General features: G+C 38.2%; 2 protein-coding genes across 2 annotated transcripts in view; one reads left to right on the top strand and one right to left on the bottom strand.

Moving 5' to 3' along the window:
- Positions 1 to 7,435, top strand: part of LOC128011297 (peroxisomal membrane protein PEX14-like) — a 10,497-nt gene extending 3,062 nt beyond the window's left edge. The window contains exons 2-3 of the mRNA XM_052593535.1: positions 3,088 to 3,179; positions 4,361 to 7,435. Coding sequence (XP_052449495.1) covers positions 3,088 to 3,179; positions 4,361 to 4,820 — 552 coding nt within the window. The 3' untranslated portion in view covers positions 4,821 to 7,435. The remainder of the gene's footprint in view (positions 1 to 3,087; positions 3,180 to 4,360) is intronic.
- LOC128011555 (peroxisomal membrane protein PEX14-like) overlaps positions 1 to 21,169 on the bottom strand; it is a 93,385-nt gene that overhangs the window by 70,322 nt on the left and 1,894 nt on the right. The window lies entirely within an intron of this gene.

Genomic DNA, 21,169 nt, shown 5'->3' on the forward strand with positions numbered 1-21,169 from the left:
GGGAAATTATTTTCAGGTCCAGAGCATGAAATGAAGGACACGTGTTTAAGCCTTTTGGCTGCGTAGCGTTTTTATTGTGCGGTTTTCTGAGTTGCCTTTTCCGAGTTCTTTACTCTGTGCAGAATGCGGCCAAGCTTGGCAATTAAACTCTCTAAAGCGGAAATGTGTATTTAACCAGAAACACATGGCGACTCCTGTTTCCTCAGCTGCTAAGTAAACATTTTTATACATATCTATATATTTCCAAAGCCACACAAATAAAATATATTCTGTTATGAGCACAGTGGTCCTGTTTCTCTTCAGCAATCACTCAAACTGTGGATATGTTTGTGCTCATAGTTTAATAGTCTTTTTAATCTCCGTAGATTGGGTGCATACTTTGTATTTCATCAGTGCTCACCTGACTAAATTCCCTTGTGCACACCTGAAGCTGTTATTCAAATGGTGATTGATAAAGTCTTCGACTGATAAAGGAAGTCAGTTGGAACTTCTAAAGTTGTTTTTTTGCATTGTCTTTGTACCAGTCAAAATTCTCAAGTGCTTTGTCAGGTACTTTCAGTGTTTTATTTCTTATTTTTTGGGATGATTTGAATTTTGGATTTCCTGAGCTAGTTCTCTGTGGAATGGACTTAAATATGATGTTATTATTTTGAAATTGTTAGTGATTTTCTTTATTTGACCTTTCTTTTTTTAAGCTCCAAAATTTGCCCACTGCTTTGTCAGAAAATTTCTGACTTGAATGAATTTTTTTCCATTTCAGGCAGATTGTCTACCACTCATTTGCCATCACTGACCTGTATTGTATCAGTTGATTTCAATGTAAGAGTTCTTTTTTATTTATTTAGCCAAAGCACTTTGTTCTCCTTGATAATATTTAATGCTGAATAACAGGCAGAATGTTGCACCTCATTCTCCACATATATAAAGCATTATCATCTTGACTGGTTGAGTTTAATTGCTGTGCCGTTTGAATATAACGATAGCTGTCTTTATTAGTGGCTGCTTGTGGAAGATTAGGAGCGCTTCGATTTTTTTTTCCCCTCTTCCACCGCAGAACGCCCTGCCACTGAGAAAGTGAATAAACAGGCTCAAATAAATCGTACCAGTGTTTTCACCAGAAAACACTCCCTTGGGATTTATTTTCAAGCTGATTCCACCATAAATATACATGTATTAAGCGGTGAAAAGAGCATCACAGAGAATTAATTTGCATTCAGACGTTTCTTAACTTGCCTTGTTAAGATATTATCCGTTGTTAATGTTCTGCAGACATTTGCTTTAATGTATTCCTTGTCTGACTGCTGTTTCTGTGTAAGTACGTGCATATACCTCTCTTGTATGGTACGCTCCACCTCCTTAAATAATTACCCAGACTGTAGCAAAGCTTTGTTCACACTTAAGAGGGTGATGGACCCCGATCACACTGCACTGACCCCTCTGACTGGATGACTGCTCACACAGTCAAAGACATGCAGAGGAAGGCCTTTAGCAGCAATTAAACGGTCATCACTAAATGTGTGTGCGTGCGTTTGGCTCTCGAAAATGAAGAATTGCAACGGCGGAACTTTAAACACCGCCGGCTGAGAGGTGCTTTGTAGCCTCTGTTAAAATATTATTTAGATTTTATGTCCGAGAAGTGTAAGCTAAGCCTCCGAAGCAATTAATTTTTTTTTCCCCGTTACAAAGGTAAAATGAGCAAGAGGTACATTCCAGCCTTATTATATGGGGTGCCGTGGGGAGTGTGGGATTAAGATGGCCATAATGAGGTGAGGCCTGTAATAAGAGTGTCTTCACCGGGCCTAATGCGCTCGGCTCGGATCAGATGTGGCCTCTTGGAAAACGCTGCACTTATCTGAGGGCTTTAGGAGCAGAAAGGAGACAAAACCGCCGTCCCTCCCCAGCCCTCGCTGTAAACGAGTCCGATCCTTTTCAGATGTGATTCAATTAATTTACTTTAGACTTAATTACATGTGGAAGAGTCCGAGTTATCCCTCGCCTCTCGATAGGGGGTCTCTGCTTTCTAACTAGCCGCCCCCAGTGACTCCGATGTTCTTAATTACACTTTTATTTTCCTTTTCCCCCCAGCCCTTTTTTCACTTCCTCTTCCTGCTCTCGTACCCCCTCAGCGGGCAGAAAAACTGGAATGGGATTATGGGTAGATGTGGTATGTTTGTTTGTGGATGGTTTAAAGAGTCATTGTGTAGCCATAGAGGAGCGGCTTGAGAGAACTGAAATTAAAATGTAGAGGGGCTACAAATCTTTCTTTTTTTGTGTGTGTGTGTGAAGAGGGTATCTTTTTATAAATTGACATTACCAACCACCTGTCTGTTTAGGGGGAAAAAATGATGGATGGATTATTTTGGGCCTTTTTTCCCCTTGAAGTCATTTGCTATTCAAATGTTTTCTGGCCACTTCAATTGGCCATCACTCCCTTCAGCAATTCATCCCATGGCAAGCAGTTGGCGATAAGGCTTCTTTTAATAAAAACCTCCCTGACTTGATGAATACTGCCATTGTTGTGCCAGGGACCTCTTATCAAACACCTCTGTCCTGCTCAAATCAGCAGTCTGCAATATGGAAAAATATGTAAAAATGGTATGATTAATTCCCTTGGCCTTTTTTTTGAAAGATCCTGACCTTCTGGGTGGAGAAAATACAGTAGCTGGGACTCGTCAGTGTAGTTGTGGTTTGATATTGAGACTTTTGTTGTCTTGTATTGGCAGTTTGAATGCATCGAATTATTGTGTTCATTGAGTGACTCTTGACAAATCAAATTAGAAAAATTCACACTGTAACAGATCGCTGCATACCAATATAACAGGTTCTGGTAAATAAGGCCTGATGTGTTAGAGCTTTCACATTCTGGGGCAGATTTTCACTTTTAACAACAGTAGAGAAAAGCCGATGTTAAGGTCAGTTTAGCAGCATTTTAAAAGATGACCATGATTACATTTACAGGGTTTTCAGAATGATCCTTGGTTCATGTTTTGAGGTGCGGAAAGCCTATAGGGGTAAATAATAAGCGTTTTAAATTGGTTTCCAAAACCAAAATGATGGTGATGATCATTTGTAATTTTGTCTCTTCAGGCCTCATCTGCCACCAACCGCATGCTGGAGTCTCAGAGCATCAGTGAACTCAAGGCTGAGATTTTATCTCTTAAGGGTCTTCTTCTCGGCAGGTAACTTTTCACTTTTTTAATACATCTCTAACAATAGATGCCATATTTGATTTGACGGACAAACTGTGGCTTTGAAGGATTTAGAACCTTGTGTATTTTGGTGTCAGTCTGTCAGTTTGACACCCTAAACATTAAAATTGGTTTTCCACAAATTGCAGAAATTGCATTATTATTTTCTGATGCATAACAGTATGACATATTAAACAAACAGTATTTTCCTCACGCACTGCCTCGCTTTTGTTTGAGTAAAATAAAGTTTGACACCCAAAAGCCATGTCCTGCCGTTAAGAATTTCTTTATTTTACGATACGTTCAGATTTGTGCTTGAAAACTAAGAAGATGCATGTACTTAACATTTCATATCCTGAAAGAGACCTTTAGTTGATGCTCCAACATGCATGCTTTGTAATCTCACTGTGTAAATAAATGAGTGGAGAGCATTGTTTCTCACTTAGGGCAGCTGATATTAGTATGCCTTGGGACGATTTGGCAGATAAATGTGTCTGAAATGGTTTGATCTGTATGTGTCATATCGTTCTCTTCACCGGGGCATGTAGCTGGAACCAGCTCATTACTGGTTAATGAGGCCTGCTGCATCCAACAGGTTCCCTCAATGCCCCAAGATGGATCTTCCCTCACTTTCATTAATGTTTACTTGATTATGTATGTGTCATGCAAATTAAGATCTAAGTAATCTCATACATCTGAAATTCACACAGATAAAAGCTTTCGTTTGTCTGCCGTTTCGTTCTCATTAAACATTTTAAGCTGTAATTACCTTTTTCTTCCAGTGTCTGAATGTTGTGTCTGGTTGTCCTTCTCAAGATGTGAGATCTTTGCTGTAAATACAAACCAAGCTCACCATCTGCTCAACTTGTTGCCTCGTGCATTCAAACAAAACCACCCTGAAGTCGCTTTTGAATTTATTTTACCTTTGTTGTGAGGACATGCTTTGTTTTGAATCAGATGCCAGGTGTGGAGTACATATGGACATAATCTCTCATGTACTTTCAGACTGACAAATCTGCTTGTGTTCCCAAAGCACAATAGCTGGACTCGCTCGTGCATATTTTAGGCAGACGCAAGCCTGAGGCACAACGTGTACTCTGTTGTGAGAGATTTCAGCAAAGATTTCGAAGAAAGCGCTTGTAATTTTCTATTCACGTCCTCTTTCTTCTCAGGAGACAGTTTCCCGCTTCGCCCTCCGTTCCCAAAATCCCATCCTGGCAAATCCCTCTCAAACCCGGATCGCTGTCCAACCCGCCCTCCATCAACCACACCAACAGCAGCAGCGACATCTCGCCCGTCAGCAACGAGTCAGCCAACTCCTCCCCCATCAAAGAGGGCAACAGCTCCCAGGCCACCCCGTCTGGCTCGCTCTGCCTGAACGGAGACGTGGGCCTGGGCTCCATTCTCCCTCTGGACCTGAAAGACCAGGTCCGTATGGAAGTCCAGGGCGAGGAGGAGAAGAAAGAGGATGATGAGGATGAAGATGAGGATGACGATGTGACCCATGCGGATGAGGGAGACCACCTGAGCGTGCAGACGGAGGACAGGAAAGGAGGTGATGGACAGATAAATGAGCAGGTGGAGAAGCTGCGGCGTCCAGAGGGTGCGAGCAACGAGAGCGAGGTCGATTAGAAAGAAACTTCATCCGTCCATTGGCTTCTCTCGGTTTCCTTGGAGTTCATTTAAGATCTGATATCACACCCTCATCGCAGTAAAACGGCTACCGTGAGCATCATTTAACATTGTACGAAAGCAGCAGGTGAGGTGGATTATGCTCCTTTCACTGCAGTTCTTTACCCTTTTGACTTTTCAACATGCAAACTTTCAACGTGCAAACCAGACTGAAGGCACAAACCCTTCTGCATGCCCGAACAAGCACAGCAACAGAAATTTCTGGAAAGAAGACAAGAGAATTATGACTTTATGTTTCGCAGTCCATACATTTCCCCTAAATGCTAGCTAGCTGTTTTACTAGAGACTGTAGTACTCCAAAAAAATGCCTGTTTAAGTGTACCATAGCACCTCAATAGTCAATACAAATGTCATGTACGTGGTGTTAAGACGATAGACAAATCAGAGGCCCCACAGAATTTTGTAGTGATCTGAGATCTGTTTCAACGCCATATTTTTTGTTTTGTTCAGCAGTAAACACTAGTTCTGGATCAGACCTTGTAATCTGTCGTAGTGAACCAATTCTCCTTCAGACGTGTAGTACAGCAGGCTTCAGCAGTCTGTGTAACAACGAGGCCTTGTATTTGTGTTTAGAGTGATGGTGGATTTGAGATTCCTGTGGGAGAAAGAGAGAGAGAGAGAGAGCGAAAAGGCGCATGAGAATGCAGACAATGAGGCGAAAGAGAAATGTGTTTGTCTCTGTCGTTTCTCTCAAGTCTCCAGCAGGGTAGCTGATTTGGTTTATGAAGTATGTTAATAATCAAATGATCGACAAATAACAGATGTATTAGTTCATGCGGCTTGAAATGTCAAGGAGGCTAAAATCGGAAATCTAATACTGAAAGCCTGTTATATTGTATTATATTACATGACAAACCCTCCAGTCCAAATTATATAGGCCTCCTGCAGTGAATAATCTTAACATGAAACGGTGCTGGGGTTTTGTAATTAAACCGTGTAAAACAATGGATGCTTCAGCGGAGGTGCTGACAGTTGTGCTTTTCTCTTTGGGGGCTTTTCTCTCAGAAAGTCCTGAGAGGATTAAAAAAGAAGACGAAAAAAAAAAAATTCCCGTGATGCAAATGGAGAGTAGCGTATGAATATTTAACTAATGGAATTACTCACTCACCAGCTGATGAGAAACAAAGCCAGAGAGATCCTGGAGTGAGAACGAGTGTCAGATCCATTGTGACATTTTCACTTTTAACAAATGACCTTCAGAGTAACCGGATTACAGTGCAGCCAGGTGAATTGTGGGTCTGGGACTGCACAATGAAAGAGTCATGTGCGTACGTCTTCTTACTTCCTAGATTAGGAATGGCTTAACACTAACCCACACAAGAATAGTATATTCTTTCATATGATACAATGTCGAGAGAAACCGTGAGTTGACTTTATTTATTTTTTTTCTAAAACTTGGGTGATGATTTGAAAAGCTAAAAATCCAAATGTGAAGTGAACATTAGAGGAATAGTTCAACCCAAACCACAACATATGTGATTTACTGAAACCTTTTTTTTTTTTTTTGTGGAAAAAAAATCACACTTCTCCTTACCATAGATCAACAATTCATAGCAACCATGTCTGGTAAAACTCCAAAAATATCCCCAGAAACACCATTAAAGAACCAGATCAGTCCAATTGATGAATGGTTTTTGATTAACTGGTTGATCTGGTTCAGAAATCACACTACACATTTCATTCGCAAAATTTGACTGATCTGGTTCTTGAGTTAAACTCCGTACATCCGGAGTGGTTCTCAAGTTAACAGTTCAAGAACTGTTCAGACAAAGTTTTTTTTTTCTTTTTTTGGAGCTCAACTGGTCTCTATTAACTTGTACACAAACACTATTCAAAACATAACACTGTTTGTCCCATAAAAAAGGCTGTTTGTAATGACATGAAATTGAAAATAACATGTTTTTTTAGTGAACTATCCTTTTAAAGGAATCAGTAAAGTCTGTTTAATCTTGAAAGTAAAAGACAGTTTTTGGTGTCAGAAGTGTCATTGCAGAGTTACCGAAAGTTAGCTTTTTAAGTGAGAGGAAGGAAGACCATCAGCTTCAGAATGAGACAGAGCTTTAGTGTGAGTGTGAGTGTGTGTGCATGTATCAGTTTTGCTTAAAACCACATTCAGGAGTTCCTGCAACTGGCAGGTTGTTTCTAGCAGTGTGGCGACAGAGACCTTTAAACAACATGGTATGCTAATTTTAGCTAATCATTGTAAAGCTGCTATGAGGGCTACTGATTGCCTTTATCTCTTTTAGTGTTGCACACTCATCTCCAACTGTTTTTCTGACAGTCATCCTGCTGCTCAATTTCAGCAACTCAGTTTAGTGATTTAAGCATTCGTTCTCATTTGCGTGAGCTGTGTGTGTGTGTGTGCGCCCACTGGATCACTTTTATAAGTAAGCTTACGTCAAAGGTCTGTAACAGTTTGCACAAACTGCACATTGTTGCTGTATGTGGGCTCTGTTGATGTTGATGTTGTTGACACCCTGCCGGTATTTGTCTCTGAAAAATTCTGGTATGAAAGATGAATGTACATAATTGTAATAAATTTGATTTAGCACAAATTTCCTTTATTTTCTGTTGATTTTTTTTATTTGATCAGGAAGGATTTAAGAAAGGAGTCATAGTATTAATTAATCAATTATTCATTGATGTAAATGATTCATATATAATACATGCATTTATTTTGGTTCCGTTCCAAAATAAATGATTATAAATATAAATTAAATTTAAATTAGGCAGTTGTTTACACAAGTACAAATAATTATTAAATGTAAATTATTTACTTTTTTTTATATAATTTGCACATTAAATGAGATGGTCACCAGCCGTAAAGAAACTGTGTGTAAAGTCTGCCTAACTATGTATTTGATCTGACTCTAAATTTCACAGTAGCTCAGCATTCTTCTTGGCATTTTCAGTGGACTCTATTAAGTGTATTTCAGTCGATAAACCTTGATCCTAAAGCAGCACTGTTTAAAAATGTAAAAAAGGCCCCATTCCACTGTAGTAAGCAATACAAATATTCCAGTGCATTATCAAGTTTATGAATTTAATTTGTCTGTCAAGGTCTAAATGATCAATAGCCTTGCACATATTGATGTGGTGTATAAACTTCTCAAAGGTTCGATACCGCATCCCTTTGTAATCCATTAACCTCTCCCCGGAGTTCAGGCCAGGCTCAGATTTATAGGGGCTGCTGTAATAAATGCACTTGTACATCATTTAGTGTCTTATGGGACAAGCAGTGCGTTCCTGCCCAGAAAGCCTCTTCCATCCCAATCTCCAACTCTTTGGAGTGGTCCTATAGGTGAGGCTTACCGCTCATTTTGGCCCAACGTGACTCATAGTAACAGGTTAAGATGCTGGAAAGCTAGAGCAGGGAACACAAGGAGGCTGAAGTCTTTATGTCCTTTCAGAGCGATGGAAAGAAAGGGTTTATTTAACAGACACTGAAGGTTCTCTGGAGCTTCAACCTCATCAGTCGGCTTTACTAAACGGAGTGCGCTCAATAGGCTGCTGCTGTATTGATGTGTGCTGAACTCCATTGTTCTCGTGAACTGAGCACTCAGCAGGTTAGAGGGCTGAGTGTCTCCTTGGATCAATGCAAGGGTTGTTAGCCCTTCCTGCTCCAGGAGGTTCACTGAACACAGCCTGCAACCGCTCGCAGCCCGGGGTGCTCATGGAGGAATTGCAATAGGTGACGCCACATCACCTCAAGTCCCAATCTGGATTGTCTTTTGCCATCCATATCTTACAGAGCAATTTAAGAGAAAAAACCTGAAGAGATCAAGCAACCACTTCTGTGAAGTTTAAAATGATGGATTTCAAAATAGTGCTTCGTGACTATTAGTTAAACTAAATTATGCACTTCAGTTTACATAAGTACAAATTATTAATAAATAATTTTATAATAACACTATAAATGGGTTCACAATTGAAAATTAATTAGAATTACAGACATTTTTAAGGTGACATCATGAAAATCTGACGTTTTCCATGCTTAAGTGCTATAAACGGGTGCCTGGTGCATCTACCAACCCAGGAAACCCAGTCATTTTTTTTCTTGGTAAGCCTTTCTCTGCAAGCTTGTAAAAAAAAAAAAAAAAAAAAAAAAAAAAAAGCTTTAGATTTTGCTCCCCCGTGACATGGAAAGGGGATGTTATTATAATATTACCGCTCCTTAATCTGCAAGTTTCCACCCACGGCACCATCATTGTGTTGTTTTCACAAGCGACAATGGTGTACCAGTTCTAATGCCATGGTGAAAGCAGTGCAGAGCAGTGGATTTATTGATTTATTTACACTGCTGCCACACAGATCTAATACAAACAGGAGATTTCTTTGCCAGCTGTTTACATTCACAGACCTTACTGACTGTTGGTTTCTTTTCTTTCTTTTTTTAAAAAACTTTTTGACAAACTTGTGTGTATTTGACAGTTTATGAAAGATAACTTTATTTAGTACTAATATGCCATGTGATAGTTGTTTTCCATTGTGTGTGTGTGTGTATGTGTATATATATATATATATATATATATATATATATATATATATATATATATATATATATATATATATATATATATATATATATATATATATATATACACACAGTATGTATAATTTGTATTTTTTTTCATACATATAAAATATTTCTATATAATATCAATTATATGAATATTAATACGGTCATGGCCAAAATATCATATATTTAATAGATGTGTATTTTTTTCTCTATTAATTTGTGTTGTCTCCCAAAACATGTAATAAACATGCTTTAAGTCCTGGTGTCCCCAACAGTCGACATGTATGAAATCGATGTCCTGTTTCATATCAAAAGGTCATATTTCGATTCCAAACCACATAAACAATTTTCTGAGATGTTGATTTATGACAAACTAATTAAAGGTTAGTCAGATTTAAAAGATAATTACAAACTGTTATCATATTTCCATAAGGGTATCACACTTGATTACTAAATTAATGTCAGACATATTTAAAGACCAAGTAGTGGGAGTGATCATGGTGAAACATCCAATGATTTGGTATCTCTAAAAAGCCCTGAATGTGACGGCACAGGACATCCAGACTTAAAACTGTGATCGTAATGTCTCAAAGAAATCGCTAAAACATAATGTCCTCCATATTTGGTAGTCAGGGGGATATATTCAGATTCACTTTTATATATTCACAATTTACATTATATGATCAGGCTTATACAGTAGCCACATATTCAGATTTACACCTATATAATTGAATAGATTTGTATAAATTACTTATTGTTTGGCACCTCACAAAATATGTGTGTGTGTATGTGTATATATACATATATGTGTGTGTGTGTGTATGTTCCTGGATCAACATTATTGTTCAAAAATATAGACTTAACCCAATCCCTAAACCTAACTCTACCCATAATTTATTTCTAAAGTCAGTGGGAAATGATAGCTGATTAACAAGGATGTAGAAGCACCTAACTCTGGCTGTAAGCCTAATACAGATAAGTTATAGCTCAATTCTGATTGGTTGATAAAATTGTTGTTCCAGGATCAACAAGGATGTTGATCCAAAAACATGTTGTACTTGGTGAAATCACGCTCACACACACACACACACACACACACACACACACACACACACACACACACATATACACCATACATACACACACATACAGTAGTCAATATTTTAAGTTGTTTTATTTTAATCAAAACATTTCATCAAAGTTGTCCTAAAACCAAAATGTGTCTTGTCCTAGGACAACTTTGAAGAACCATTTTGAACCACTTCAGATGTTGACTACTATATATATATATATATATATATATATATATATATATATATATATATATATATATATATATATATATATATATATATATACACGCACGCACACACACACGCATTAGCATGCTGTATACTGTTCAAGTGTGTAGAATTATATGTATATCATTATTTATTTTTTATAATTTATTGCAATTTAATCTCAGTTTCTTTGTAATTTCATCATGTAGCACTAGGGGGTTGTGAACCCTGGTTTTGGAAACCATGCGTTTGAAAGTGTGCTATATGTGCTATTAGCAAAACTAAAGGACACTTGTAACACCCTTAAACATAACTTTCATCACTACAGTGCTGTCATAAAAATGGAATTAGAACACATTCCATATTAAAGATATCAGCCGATGCCAGTCATACCTATCTTTATTTTTAACAATAGCACAGCAGGTGCCCCATTAAAGCAGTATCCCTGGACACAATCCCAGTCGCCGGGGCAGAAAACCTCTCCAAGTTCTCTCAGCTTTGCATGAGAAAGGTCAAGCCTAATTCTACAGGGATGGACCAGAGGGGTGACTTCCTCCTTCCGTCTCAGATAAGATAAGCAGGAGCGCATGCAGAGCTGCATGTGTAGGAGGGAGCCTGTTTGATGTTGTGCTAATGTGGGTCCAGACCTCTGGAACACCACTGGGTATCCTACACTCAAAGGGAATCTGCTGATGGACAGATGGTAGCACGCACCACGGGACACTCGCGCTCTATGCTGATGGAGTCAGCTGCGTGCGATGTTGCGCTTCACCCTGCAAAACACAGAATCTGGTTTCTGTCATTGTGCTGCGAGAGCCTTGGGCACACACTTTGGAAGCCCTCTTATCTAGACTTTAAGTAACAAGGTTAATTTGGCTTTAAAAATCATGATTTCAAACTTCAGAGTCAACTATAAGGAAAACTACAAAAAACTCACAATGCATGATAAAGCCCAAAAAGTGTATGTGCCACAATATTCCATGGAATGAAAAGTTGCAAAAAAGGCTGAAAAATATAAAGATGAAAAAAGATGAAAAAAAAAAAAAGTTTTACTTAAGAACAGCAAGTGTTTCAGTCATAACATGACCTTACCTCATTACAATGGATGGATGGATGCATTTATATGGCGCTTTGTGTGTTGTTGTACAATCACATGGGGGGGGTCTCTCCTCAACCACCACCAGTGTGCAGCATCCGCATTACAATGCCAGGTGCAAGAGTGATCTTATAAAAAAAAAAAAGAACACATGGTTTTGTCACCCAATATATGTGATGTAAAAATATTTGTATTGATCGTGTGATTTATACCAAATTGTATATGACTAGTGAAAACTGCAAATCTCAAAAATGACGAATTCACTCTTGCACCTGGCAAAACAAGGTCACGCTGTGACCGAAACACCGTTCCTTAGTGAAATTTTATTTATTTATGTATTATATCACATTTTTGGCTTTTTTCATCTTCATGGCGTTGGGAGTTTTTTGTCACTTCCAACTTGTATCGAGTGACTTCCTTACAGTTTATGCCTCGATATTAAAAACACACACACATACATATATATATATATATATTAGTATAATAGAAATCGGTATATATACCGCTCTTCTGGGAGCTGGAGTTTAGGTGACAATGGGCCAAGGTCGCATGAGAAGGCCTGCATAAGACCTTAGTTTGCTAAACCCTAGTGCAAAAAACCCTGCATAGTCATAAAGCACTTTGTCATCACTTATATGATTGTTCAATCGAGCAGGATTGCATTTCGCCCTGCTGTGTGGCTGCTGTCACTTGATGTTCCGCTGGCCCTGTTTCAACTCTAAATGGAACAAATACCCGCCGCCGTCATCCTCATGCGGCAAGCACTGTAGCTCTGGTGGTCAAAACGGTGTCACGTCTTGCAGAGGAGGTTTGGAAGAACAGAGGGTGGGGTGTGAAAAACAGAAAGAGGGAAGAAAACAATAGCATGCTGTAAAAGAGCAGAATAAATCTCCAGGGAGCTGAGAGCCCCTGGAAGTGGTAATACTGGAGACAATATTTATGAATTGGCCTGTAATGAGCCATCAGCGGCATGGCGGATATGAGTGCGCCACCGGAGAAAAATGCCCTTGTCCTACACGGACCAGGGAGAGCATCCGTGTTATAGTGGGTAGAATGGATTATCTAGGGGTGCTTGTCGCTTGGTTGAGATTTGGGACTGCAGGCGGTGACGGGGCAACAGGTGCGGCCCTCGCCAAGGCTTGCAAATTAGACAAATCGCATGCGTGGCACCTGAAAGACGCCGGAGGCTCTGAGGAGGAAGCGAAAGGAAAGCTCGACCTGGCACTGACTCTCTGATAGGACTGGCTCGTCCTTCCCCATCGCAGTCTTTCTCAGTGGTGTACTTTCCACATGCAAATGCGGATTGCAACCCTGGGAGGATGTGCTGGGTGACAGCGACATGCTCCCATCTTCTGCTATAACTCGGCGCCTAAACCAACAGATTTGCTTTTAGCTTAGAGCACAGAGTTTATGCCTTAATTAAGACGATGAATACCACTGCTAACTTCCTCATCACGGTACCTGTGTAATTACACCAGCTCTGCTATATCCTGGAGCACAGCTCTTAATGACTGTGGAATAAGTAAGATGTCTGATGCCTGGAGAAATAACTAAGTCTCTTGTACAGCTGGAGGGTTGCTCTGTCATTAACGTGTTTATTAAAGACTGTTTAGAAATGTGCTGCTTGCATAAAATGCTGTGTGCTTTGAAACCATGCTAAAATGTTGTTGGAAACAATAAAGCCATTAAGAGACCTGATATGATTTCACAAATGCTGCTTTGTATAGATTTCATGGCCCTCGAATGTGGATTTTGTTTGGACTAAGATGCACCAAAAGTGATATATTACAGGGTTCTAACCACATGCGGCATGATTTGCGTCATTCTTGGTAGCTCCGCCCACCACAAAATCTCATTAGTCCAAAGACGTGCAATCACATAACTGTACATTAAACATCAAATGCCTTCTGATTGGCTGTGATAGTGTGGCGTAGCTCAGCAGTTTCATGTTTAGTGTGCGCAGACAAATTACTTGTTGCTGGAAACATGTCAAAGACTGTTAGTCTCACAAGCCAGTGTTTTGACTATCAGAATTAGATTTGGTGCATATTTTAAATTAGCCAAAACCGTCCATTTAGATATAAAGGCTGCTTCAGACTGACATGTTTAACCTCACACTTCACTGGAGCTTAAGTGTCGTTCAGGAGATAGTATTACAAGAGGGTGCATCAACCGTAAATGTAAACATTACTTTACTTTTGGGGAAGTCTTGGCCTAATGGTTAGAGTTTGACTCCTAACCATAAGGTTGTGGGTTCGAGTCTCGGGCCGGCAATACCACAACTGAGGTGTCCTTGAGCATGGCACCGAACCCCCAACTGCTCCAGAGCGCCGCAGCATAACTGCTGCCCACTGCTCCGGGTGTGTGTTCACAGTGCGTGTGTGTGTTCACTGTTGTGTGTGTGTGTGCACTTTGGATGGGTTAAATGCAGAGCACAAATTCTGAGTATGGGTCACAATACTTGGCTCTATGTCATGTCACTTTCAACTATCTGCCACAAATTCTTACATTTCTTTAAAAGTTTTCATGTCATGAACACAGACATTTTAAACTATCTATTTTATACAACTATTATACTTAATATATTAACTTATTTTCATAAATTATAATTTGTTATAACAAATTTAAATAATTATGTTTTAAAACATCGTTAAAAAAATTATAATAATTATGTCATAAACAGACTTTTTTCTCCACAGGTAAGAAGGGGGTGATATATTAGAGCTGTTAGAAATTGTGTTGGTATTTTTTGAAATATAGAAATTGATATTTTCCCCCCAAATATGTATTTTCCCCTCTTAGTATGTTAATTTTGCTGCCAAAGTAAATGTGCTAACCTAATTTTATTATATGTAAATAATTATATATTTATATAAATATTATTTCTATCATATTAATTTATTTACTTTAATAAATGTATCTTTAAATTATAATATATACGCTATATATATATATATATATATATATATATATATATATATATATATATATATATAAACATTTTTCCCACTTCAAGCACTTTATTATTAGTATCAGCACAATCTTTCCAATCTTCACCTCTTCCATTCTGCAAATATCACATTGCTGATGTATCGGGTATTGAATGACAGTATTTTAAGTGTGTGGAGTGAGAAGACCAGTGTGTTATCAACCATCACCATAATGCAAAAGATTAGCACAAGCCCCGTCCCACCTGTTTTCACGTTTCTTTTCATAAGGGCCGCAGCTGCTGCACCAAACAAGGCATTTTAAAAGCTCTTATTTACCTTGACCCGGTTCACAAGGATGCACTGGGAGATTCTGTCATGTCCTTATGGCCATCATGCAAACATGCATTGCTGGTGGCTTTAGTGTCAGAGCAGAGCTGTGGAGAGCTGCTGAATGTCATCATATCCTGTGTGGCTCATCAAAAGAGCTGCTTTTTCTAATTCTCTTTGTTCCCTTTCAATCAAGTCTGATTTAAGAGTCAGTTAAATGGACGAAATTGGTAGCTGGCTTTTATTTCTCCCTCCCTCTCTTCTTTCATTCAATAAGGTTCAATTTGAAAATGGTCTGGTTTGTATCCTTAATAGGCTATATATGCCCGCTGCACTGTGTGCAGGTGCTCCCAATCACAAGAAGCAGTGCGCGCACACACTGTGACAATGTGAAACACCGCGATTTATCGCTTGCATTTGCGTGATGTTTTTCAGCGTTGATTGCCTGGCTGGACGTGTGATTTCATAGGGCCACGTCTCCATCTGTATACACCATTTTCTCTAAGTATTGAACATTTTCATCTTTCTTCAATACAAGCTAATTGCATTAAGTTTGAGCAATATTCATATTGCCGCGCATTGTGCCCCTGCGTGGCAGCTCTGTTTTATGGCTCCGGCGCGCGCTGTCAACCGCGTGTTCCTGCCGTCATCAAGGCGCTAAGGACCACATCAACCATCTCCGCTCATTCGCAGCGAGCCTGCTGGGCTTTCCCCCGCAAGAAACCCGACCAATTCTCTGTGGAATCGTGCTAAATTAACCAAATTTACAGCTTAGCACTCAAGGATCTCCTTAGTTGGTAAGTAAATGGCCCTCGCTGGCGTGCGCGCGTGCGAGAGTAATGCCTTGTTGCTCCCAGTACTCTCTTTCTGGACGGAGTCGTAAAGAGCTGAAAAATCTCCCCAGTGCTCCAGAGATGGCTGTTCAGCCTTTAAGCAAACTGCGTGTAATCTAACCTAGCCCGAGTGCCAAAGTCGGCTAAAACAGTGTTATTTAATCATTTCCACATATTTTCAGTCCTGTGATGATTAGAGAACGCGCTGTTAGCAGGCCCACACAGAATCTGCGAGCTCTACAAATATACGAGAAATCCAAGCTTCCCAAATATTACACATCCCCGCATTTTATTATTGTTTGGCTAATTTGATAAAGCCTACTTTCAGCCAGCAGTGCCGAGAAAGGCTTTGAATTGGAAAGGGCCGTAGTGATGTCACGACCTGCCCGTCTCAGCTCATGAATATTAAGTTGTTTCGACCTGACCTTGCATATGTATCAAATATATAAATAAAGAAAAAAATACATATCAAATTATAAACAATTTGTTTGCAAACATCCTCGTCGTCCTACCAATAAGAGTGCCGTTATAGAAAATATAAAGGCATTTTGGTAACGTTTTCTTTTTAATTAACATGAACTAACAATGAGAAAAGCCTAAACCCTATTTAGTGTAAATTTCTAAATACATTATTAAGACCAAAAGTAGTACCTGTAAATATTATTTTAATATTTGTAATGTTACAATGTAATTACACAGTTAAGTAGACTACTACATGTACTTGCTATAAGGTTAAGGTTAGGATGAAGGTTTGGTTTAGGGAAAGTTGCATGTAATTATGCATAATTTATTATCACTGTAGTAAGTACATGTAATATGTAAGTAAGTACAATGATACTGTCAAATAAAGCGTTCCTTACTTTTGTTAACTAAAGTTAACAAAGATTTATAAAAATACCGTAACAAGTGTAATGCTCATTGTTAGTTAATGTTAGTTAATACATGTTTGGCTGATGGAATCTTGTAAAATGTTACTCAGATTTTATATAAATATTTTTTTGCAGATTCTTACTGGGCTTTTATACATTTTATAATTGTTTAAAATTATTATCATAATTTTTAACATGTATTTAAATGCCTAAAACAGGGGCATTTTGTGTCTTTGCATTGTGTATTGGCATTTTACAGTATTTAATTATTTCTTTATTCTTTTTAATGTCTGTATTAATATCTGGGTTTAAAATGACTTGTAAAGTTTACATTTACAGAGAAATTACCTCTTATCCCTTGCACAAAATTGCTATTAGGAGATTCTGATTGTGGAAATTTGGCTGAGACTGAAATTCTTCACTTGCTTACGTGCAGCTGCGCAGCTTCAAGTAAAAACTTGCGTGTTTTCGACAGGTGTGTCTTTAGTTAATGTTAAGATAAGAGCATATTAAATCATTCTTAGCTTTGGATGTGCTTTTCTGTTACAATGATTTGCCAAAATCTGAAATACGGTCTACTGAACGAGCTTGTTGTGTCTGACTACACACATTTAAAGTCATATTTATGCTGAAATCTCCCCTGATCCAGAACATAATTGAGCATTTCTCCTCATTTCAGTAGACATGAATACAGAGAATAGCATTTGTACATAGCGGGCCTGTGACATTACCGCCAATAAGGTCTTGTTAAAGTTAAATTGGCTGAATGTGTGTCTAATTCTCTTTTTCCTTTGGGGTCCCTGAACTTAATTTTTCACACAAGCAGCAGCTGCTACCAGTGGCATGGCAGCTTCCTTATGAATCCTTTTTTTAAACTCTGACCAAAGGTCTCTTTAAATAAAGCCACGCATGAATGGAAATGGCAAAATGAATGTGAATGCCAAAGGTTACGCGGAAATGGATGAGATTTACAGACGCATACTAAAAACAGAACAATACTGCAATTATATGCACAAATGGAATGATTATTTCCAATGTTTATGACAAGCATATGAAATGCGATTTGTAACTAAACAACCGTACACTTCTGAATTGTCAGAAATACACAGCTGTTACAATGTGTTTGTGGGTGTAATGCCATTAAACAATGCAATAAGAAACTAAATATACACACGGCGTTCCTCGATTGCTTGAAATATTATGGTTGATTCTTGTGCATCCTAATAGGTTGTGTAGATGATGTGTGACCACCGCTGTTGTGACATATGTACAGAACACCTGTCGTATGTTTCTGGGCTCCATTGTTCCTCATGCGCTGCTGTTGCTGCTGCGTCTCACACAACCTGTTCCTGGAACCTCAACCCTCAGTACGAGTCAGATCCAGCCCCGGTATGACTACACACACACAGCTCATTATGATGAAAAAAAAAAAAAGTCTATGGAGATGAAACATGTTCATGCAGCTGTGTGTCTCTGTTTCAAGTGAAATCTGTCCGGTAAATAAGCTCAATATAAAATAAAAAAAATATATAGATTAATTTAATTTCACATGTGGTGGTCCCACAACGTCCTTGAAAATAAAAGCATAAAAATGTCTTTGCATTACAGAACAAAAATTAATTCTGAAAAAATAAACAAAAACCTAGCAGCATTTGTTTGCACTTACAGTACCTTATCTACTTAATACTTCAGTGTTATAATTTAACACATTTTGCATTATATATACTGTAATTATATAAAATTCTAAATTATAGATTTATTTTATTTATAATTTGAAATACACATACAATTGATAAAACGCTTTGAAAACTGGTCTTGCATAAAGCATAGCCTATATGCACACATTTTTATATATGATTATTACTTTTAGCATTTAACATTTTTGGTTTTGCTCTAATGTTTTGCATGAAAAGCATGCTTGTGCTCATTTTGAAATAAATGCATTCTTGATTTGCCAGTTGACTTGCATTTTTAATTGTGGCATAAGTGTCCAAATGATGTTTGCAACGTAATTTACATAACTGAATGCAATTTATAATTTATACAGCCAAATCAAGAATTATTTGTTTTTTCTTTTTTTGTAAGACAATAAGGTGATCTGTTGTTTCAACAGCAGCCTGCACTAGTTTGGAGGTTGTTTCCGTCTGGTTTTTGTGTAATATAATTTCCATAGTTGTCTTTTTTTTTTTTTTTTTTCAAGATTATATGCAGGATGCCAGCTGGCAGACAGATGGTGGTGGCTTTACACGTTTTTATTTAAAGACACATCAGAAGGAAGAGGAGGGTGAGGCAAGAGAACAGCTGTAGCGAGTGGGACAGGACGGTATATGCTGGTCAAAGCGACGAGCAGCCTGCACAATGAGAGAGAAGAATGAAAAACAAACACGCTTTTAGAGAGCTAGAAACTTTCCCCAAATGCACCAGAGAGCATTCGTACCCTAAATATGGCTCCATGACTATGTCAGAGTGAGAATTTCATGATCTATTGTTTGTACACGTGAACTGAATTTGTTATACAAAATGCTCGGTCTATGGAGAAAAGTAATAAGGATGTTAAAATGCTGTCTTCCTCAGTCAGAGCAGCGCTGCTGGCGTTCTCTGTGTCATACCACAGACCTGGGGCCTTGTGCCCTTTAACGGCGTTCGTCTCAGCAGGAGGGGGGCTTATTAACTCCAGTCCCGTTAAACCTTTTCACTACAGCACAGCAGTGCTACCTACGACTAACCGCGCAAGCCATGAGATCGAGAAACACTGTGTGGAGCATTTGCATTGTTATAATAATTAGAATTTCTTTATTTCGACTCTTTACAAATCCTGCTATTTTACACACATAAAATGTATTCAAGTGCACAGTATCTCCCAGGCAAACAGCTGCTTCAGTGTGAGTCCTGCGCCTTTGCACTTGAGACCAGAGAACAAACGGCCTGTGAGAGGGGCATGCCATATGCAAAATACATAAGTTCAATTAAATAAAACAAACACCAAAACAACAGCAAACGAAAGAGTTGTGGATGGTATTAAATTATGCAGATATCATCGTTATTGTGGTCGCACATGATATACAGCTTTGAAAATGATGACTTTGTTGCGTAAAAGGTAGAAATACACTCCAATGTTCAGTGCTACAATAATGTGACTCGTATAGATTTAATTACCACTAATTCCTCTACCACTATGGGGAAACCATGGTAATAACAATAAAACCTCACATACACGCTTACATACGGTCACGCGCACACACACATACAAGCAAACTATACTGGTGTTAGTTCAGTTTTTAACTTTTTATTCTTTATTTCTCCTTTTTATTTTCTTTTTAAAGGAAGCTTTTAATCAAAGAGCATTTTTGTTCATATATAGTTTTTACAGAAGAAAATACTATACAACCTTTTTTTTTTTTCTCCTGAAACAATATTGTCGAGGATAACCATCTACACATTTAGTTGCCTATATTATGAACAAAGCCGTGTTTAGGAAATAATTAATCATTTCCTCGCCTCGCGTTTCCTTGTTTATATTCAATGGAGGCCAAGCAAACAAAAATCATTCTTCTGTCTTTTTCTTTTTTTAATTTGGAGCGAAGCACTGCAATAATTTCCTCTGTATAGAATTCATTTAAATTACAGTCATCATTAGTGTTACTCGTTAGACAAGCCAGGTTCTAGCATGCCCGTTTCATATTGAAATCATCCAATCTTGGAAGCGAAGAAAAAAAAGTTTTTTTTTTTTCTTTTTTTTTCTTAAATAAAACACAGAACAACAGTTCTTCGTCACACTGAAAGACTATTTGTGCATCAAAGCAAAGTGAACTAAACAACATTGTAAAGCAAATTCCCTGTTAAAAGATATATGCAATAATTTCAAAAAGTAAAAATGAACCTAAAAAGTGCAAAAACACCCTAGAATTTTCTCATTGCAAGGTCACATAAATATTAAATAACTTCTTATTATTGGAGCGAAACCACAGCTGTTGTAAAGAGAAAACAAAAGCTTGAAACATTGTTTTCTGTCTGTACAATTCAACAAAAAAATCACACACTTTCCATCACCAGCATTAGCATTCATCGTGGTGCCTGTGATTCCTGTCCTCCATTCAGCCATCTAGAAAAAAAGTCTCTCTCCATGATTCCTCTTCTTTTAGAAATAGATATATGATGCTTCTGAAAAAAGAAGCTTGAAAATCCAGTCTCCATCCTCAGACTTTGTTGCAACTATAGTTTTTTTTTTTCCGTTTCATGCTACAGAAACTGCGAAGGGAAAAGGAAAGAAAAATAACACCTACAAACATCTTTTCCCTACATTCAGAGACACTCGTCTCCTGCTCTCTGTTTGATGGACACTTTAGGACATCTATTTTTGGATCAAAACAAAGACATAGCTGTAATCTCCTCCCATTCATACTGGGCAGTAGCACCATCATCACATTACAAACTC

The sequence above is a fragment of the Carassius gibelio genome, chromosome B23 (genome assembly GCF_023724105.1).
Source record: "Carassius gibelio isolate Cgi1373 ecotype wild population from Czech Republic chromosome B23, carGib1.2-hapl.c, whole genome shotgun sequence".
NCBI lineage: Eukaryota > Metazoa > Chordata > Actinopteri > Cypriniformes > Cyprinidae > Carassius > Carassius gibelio.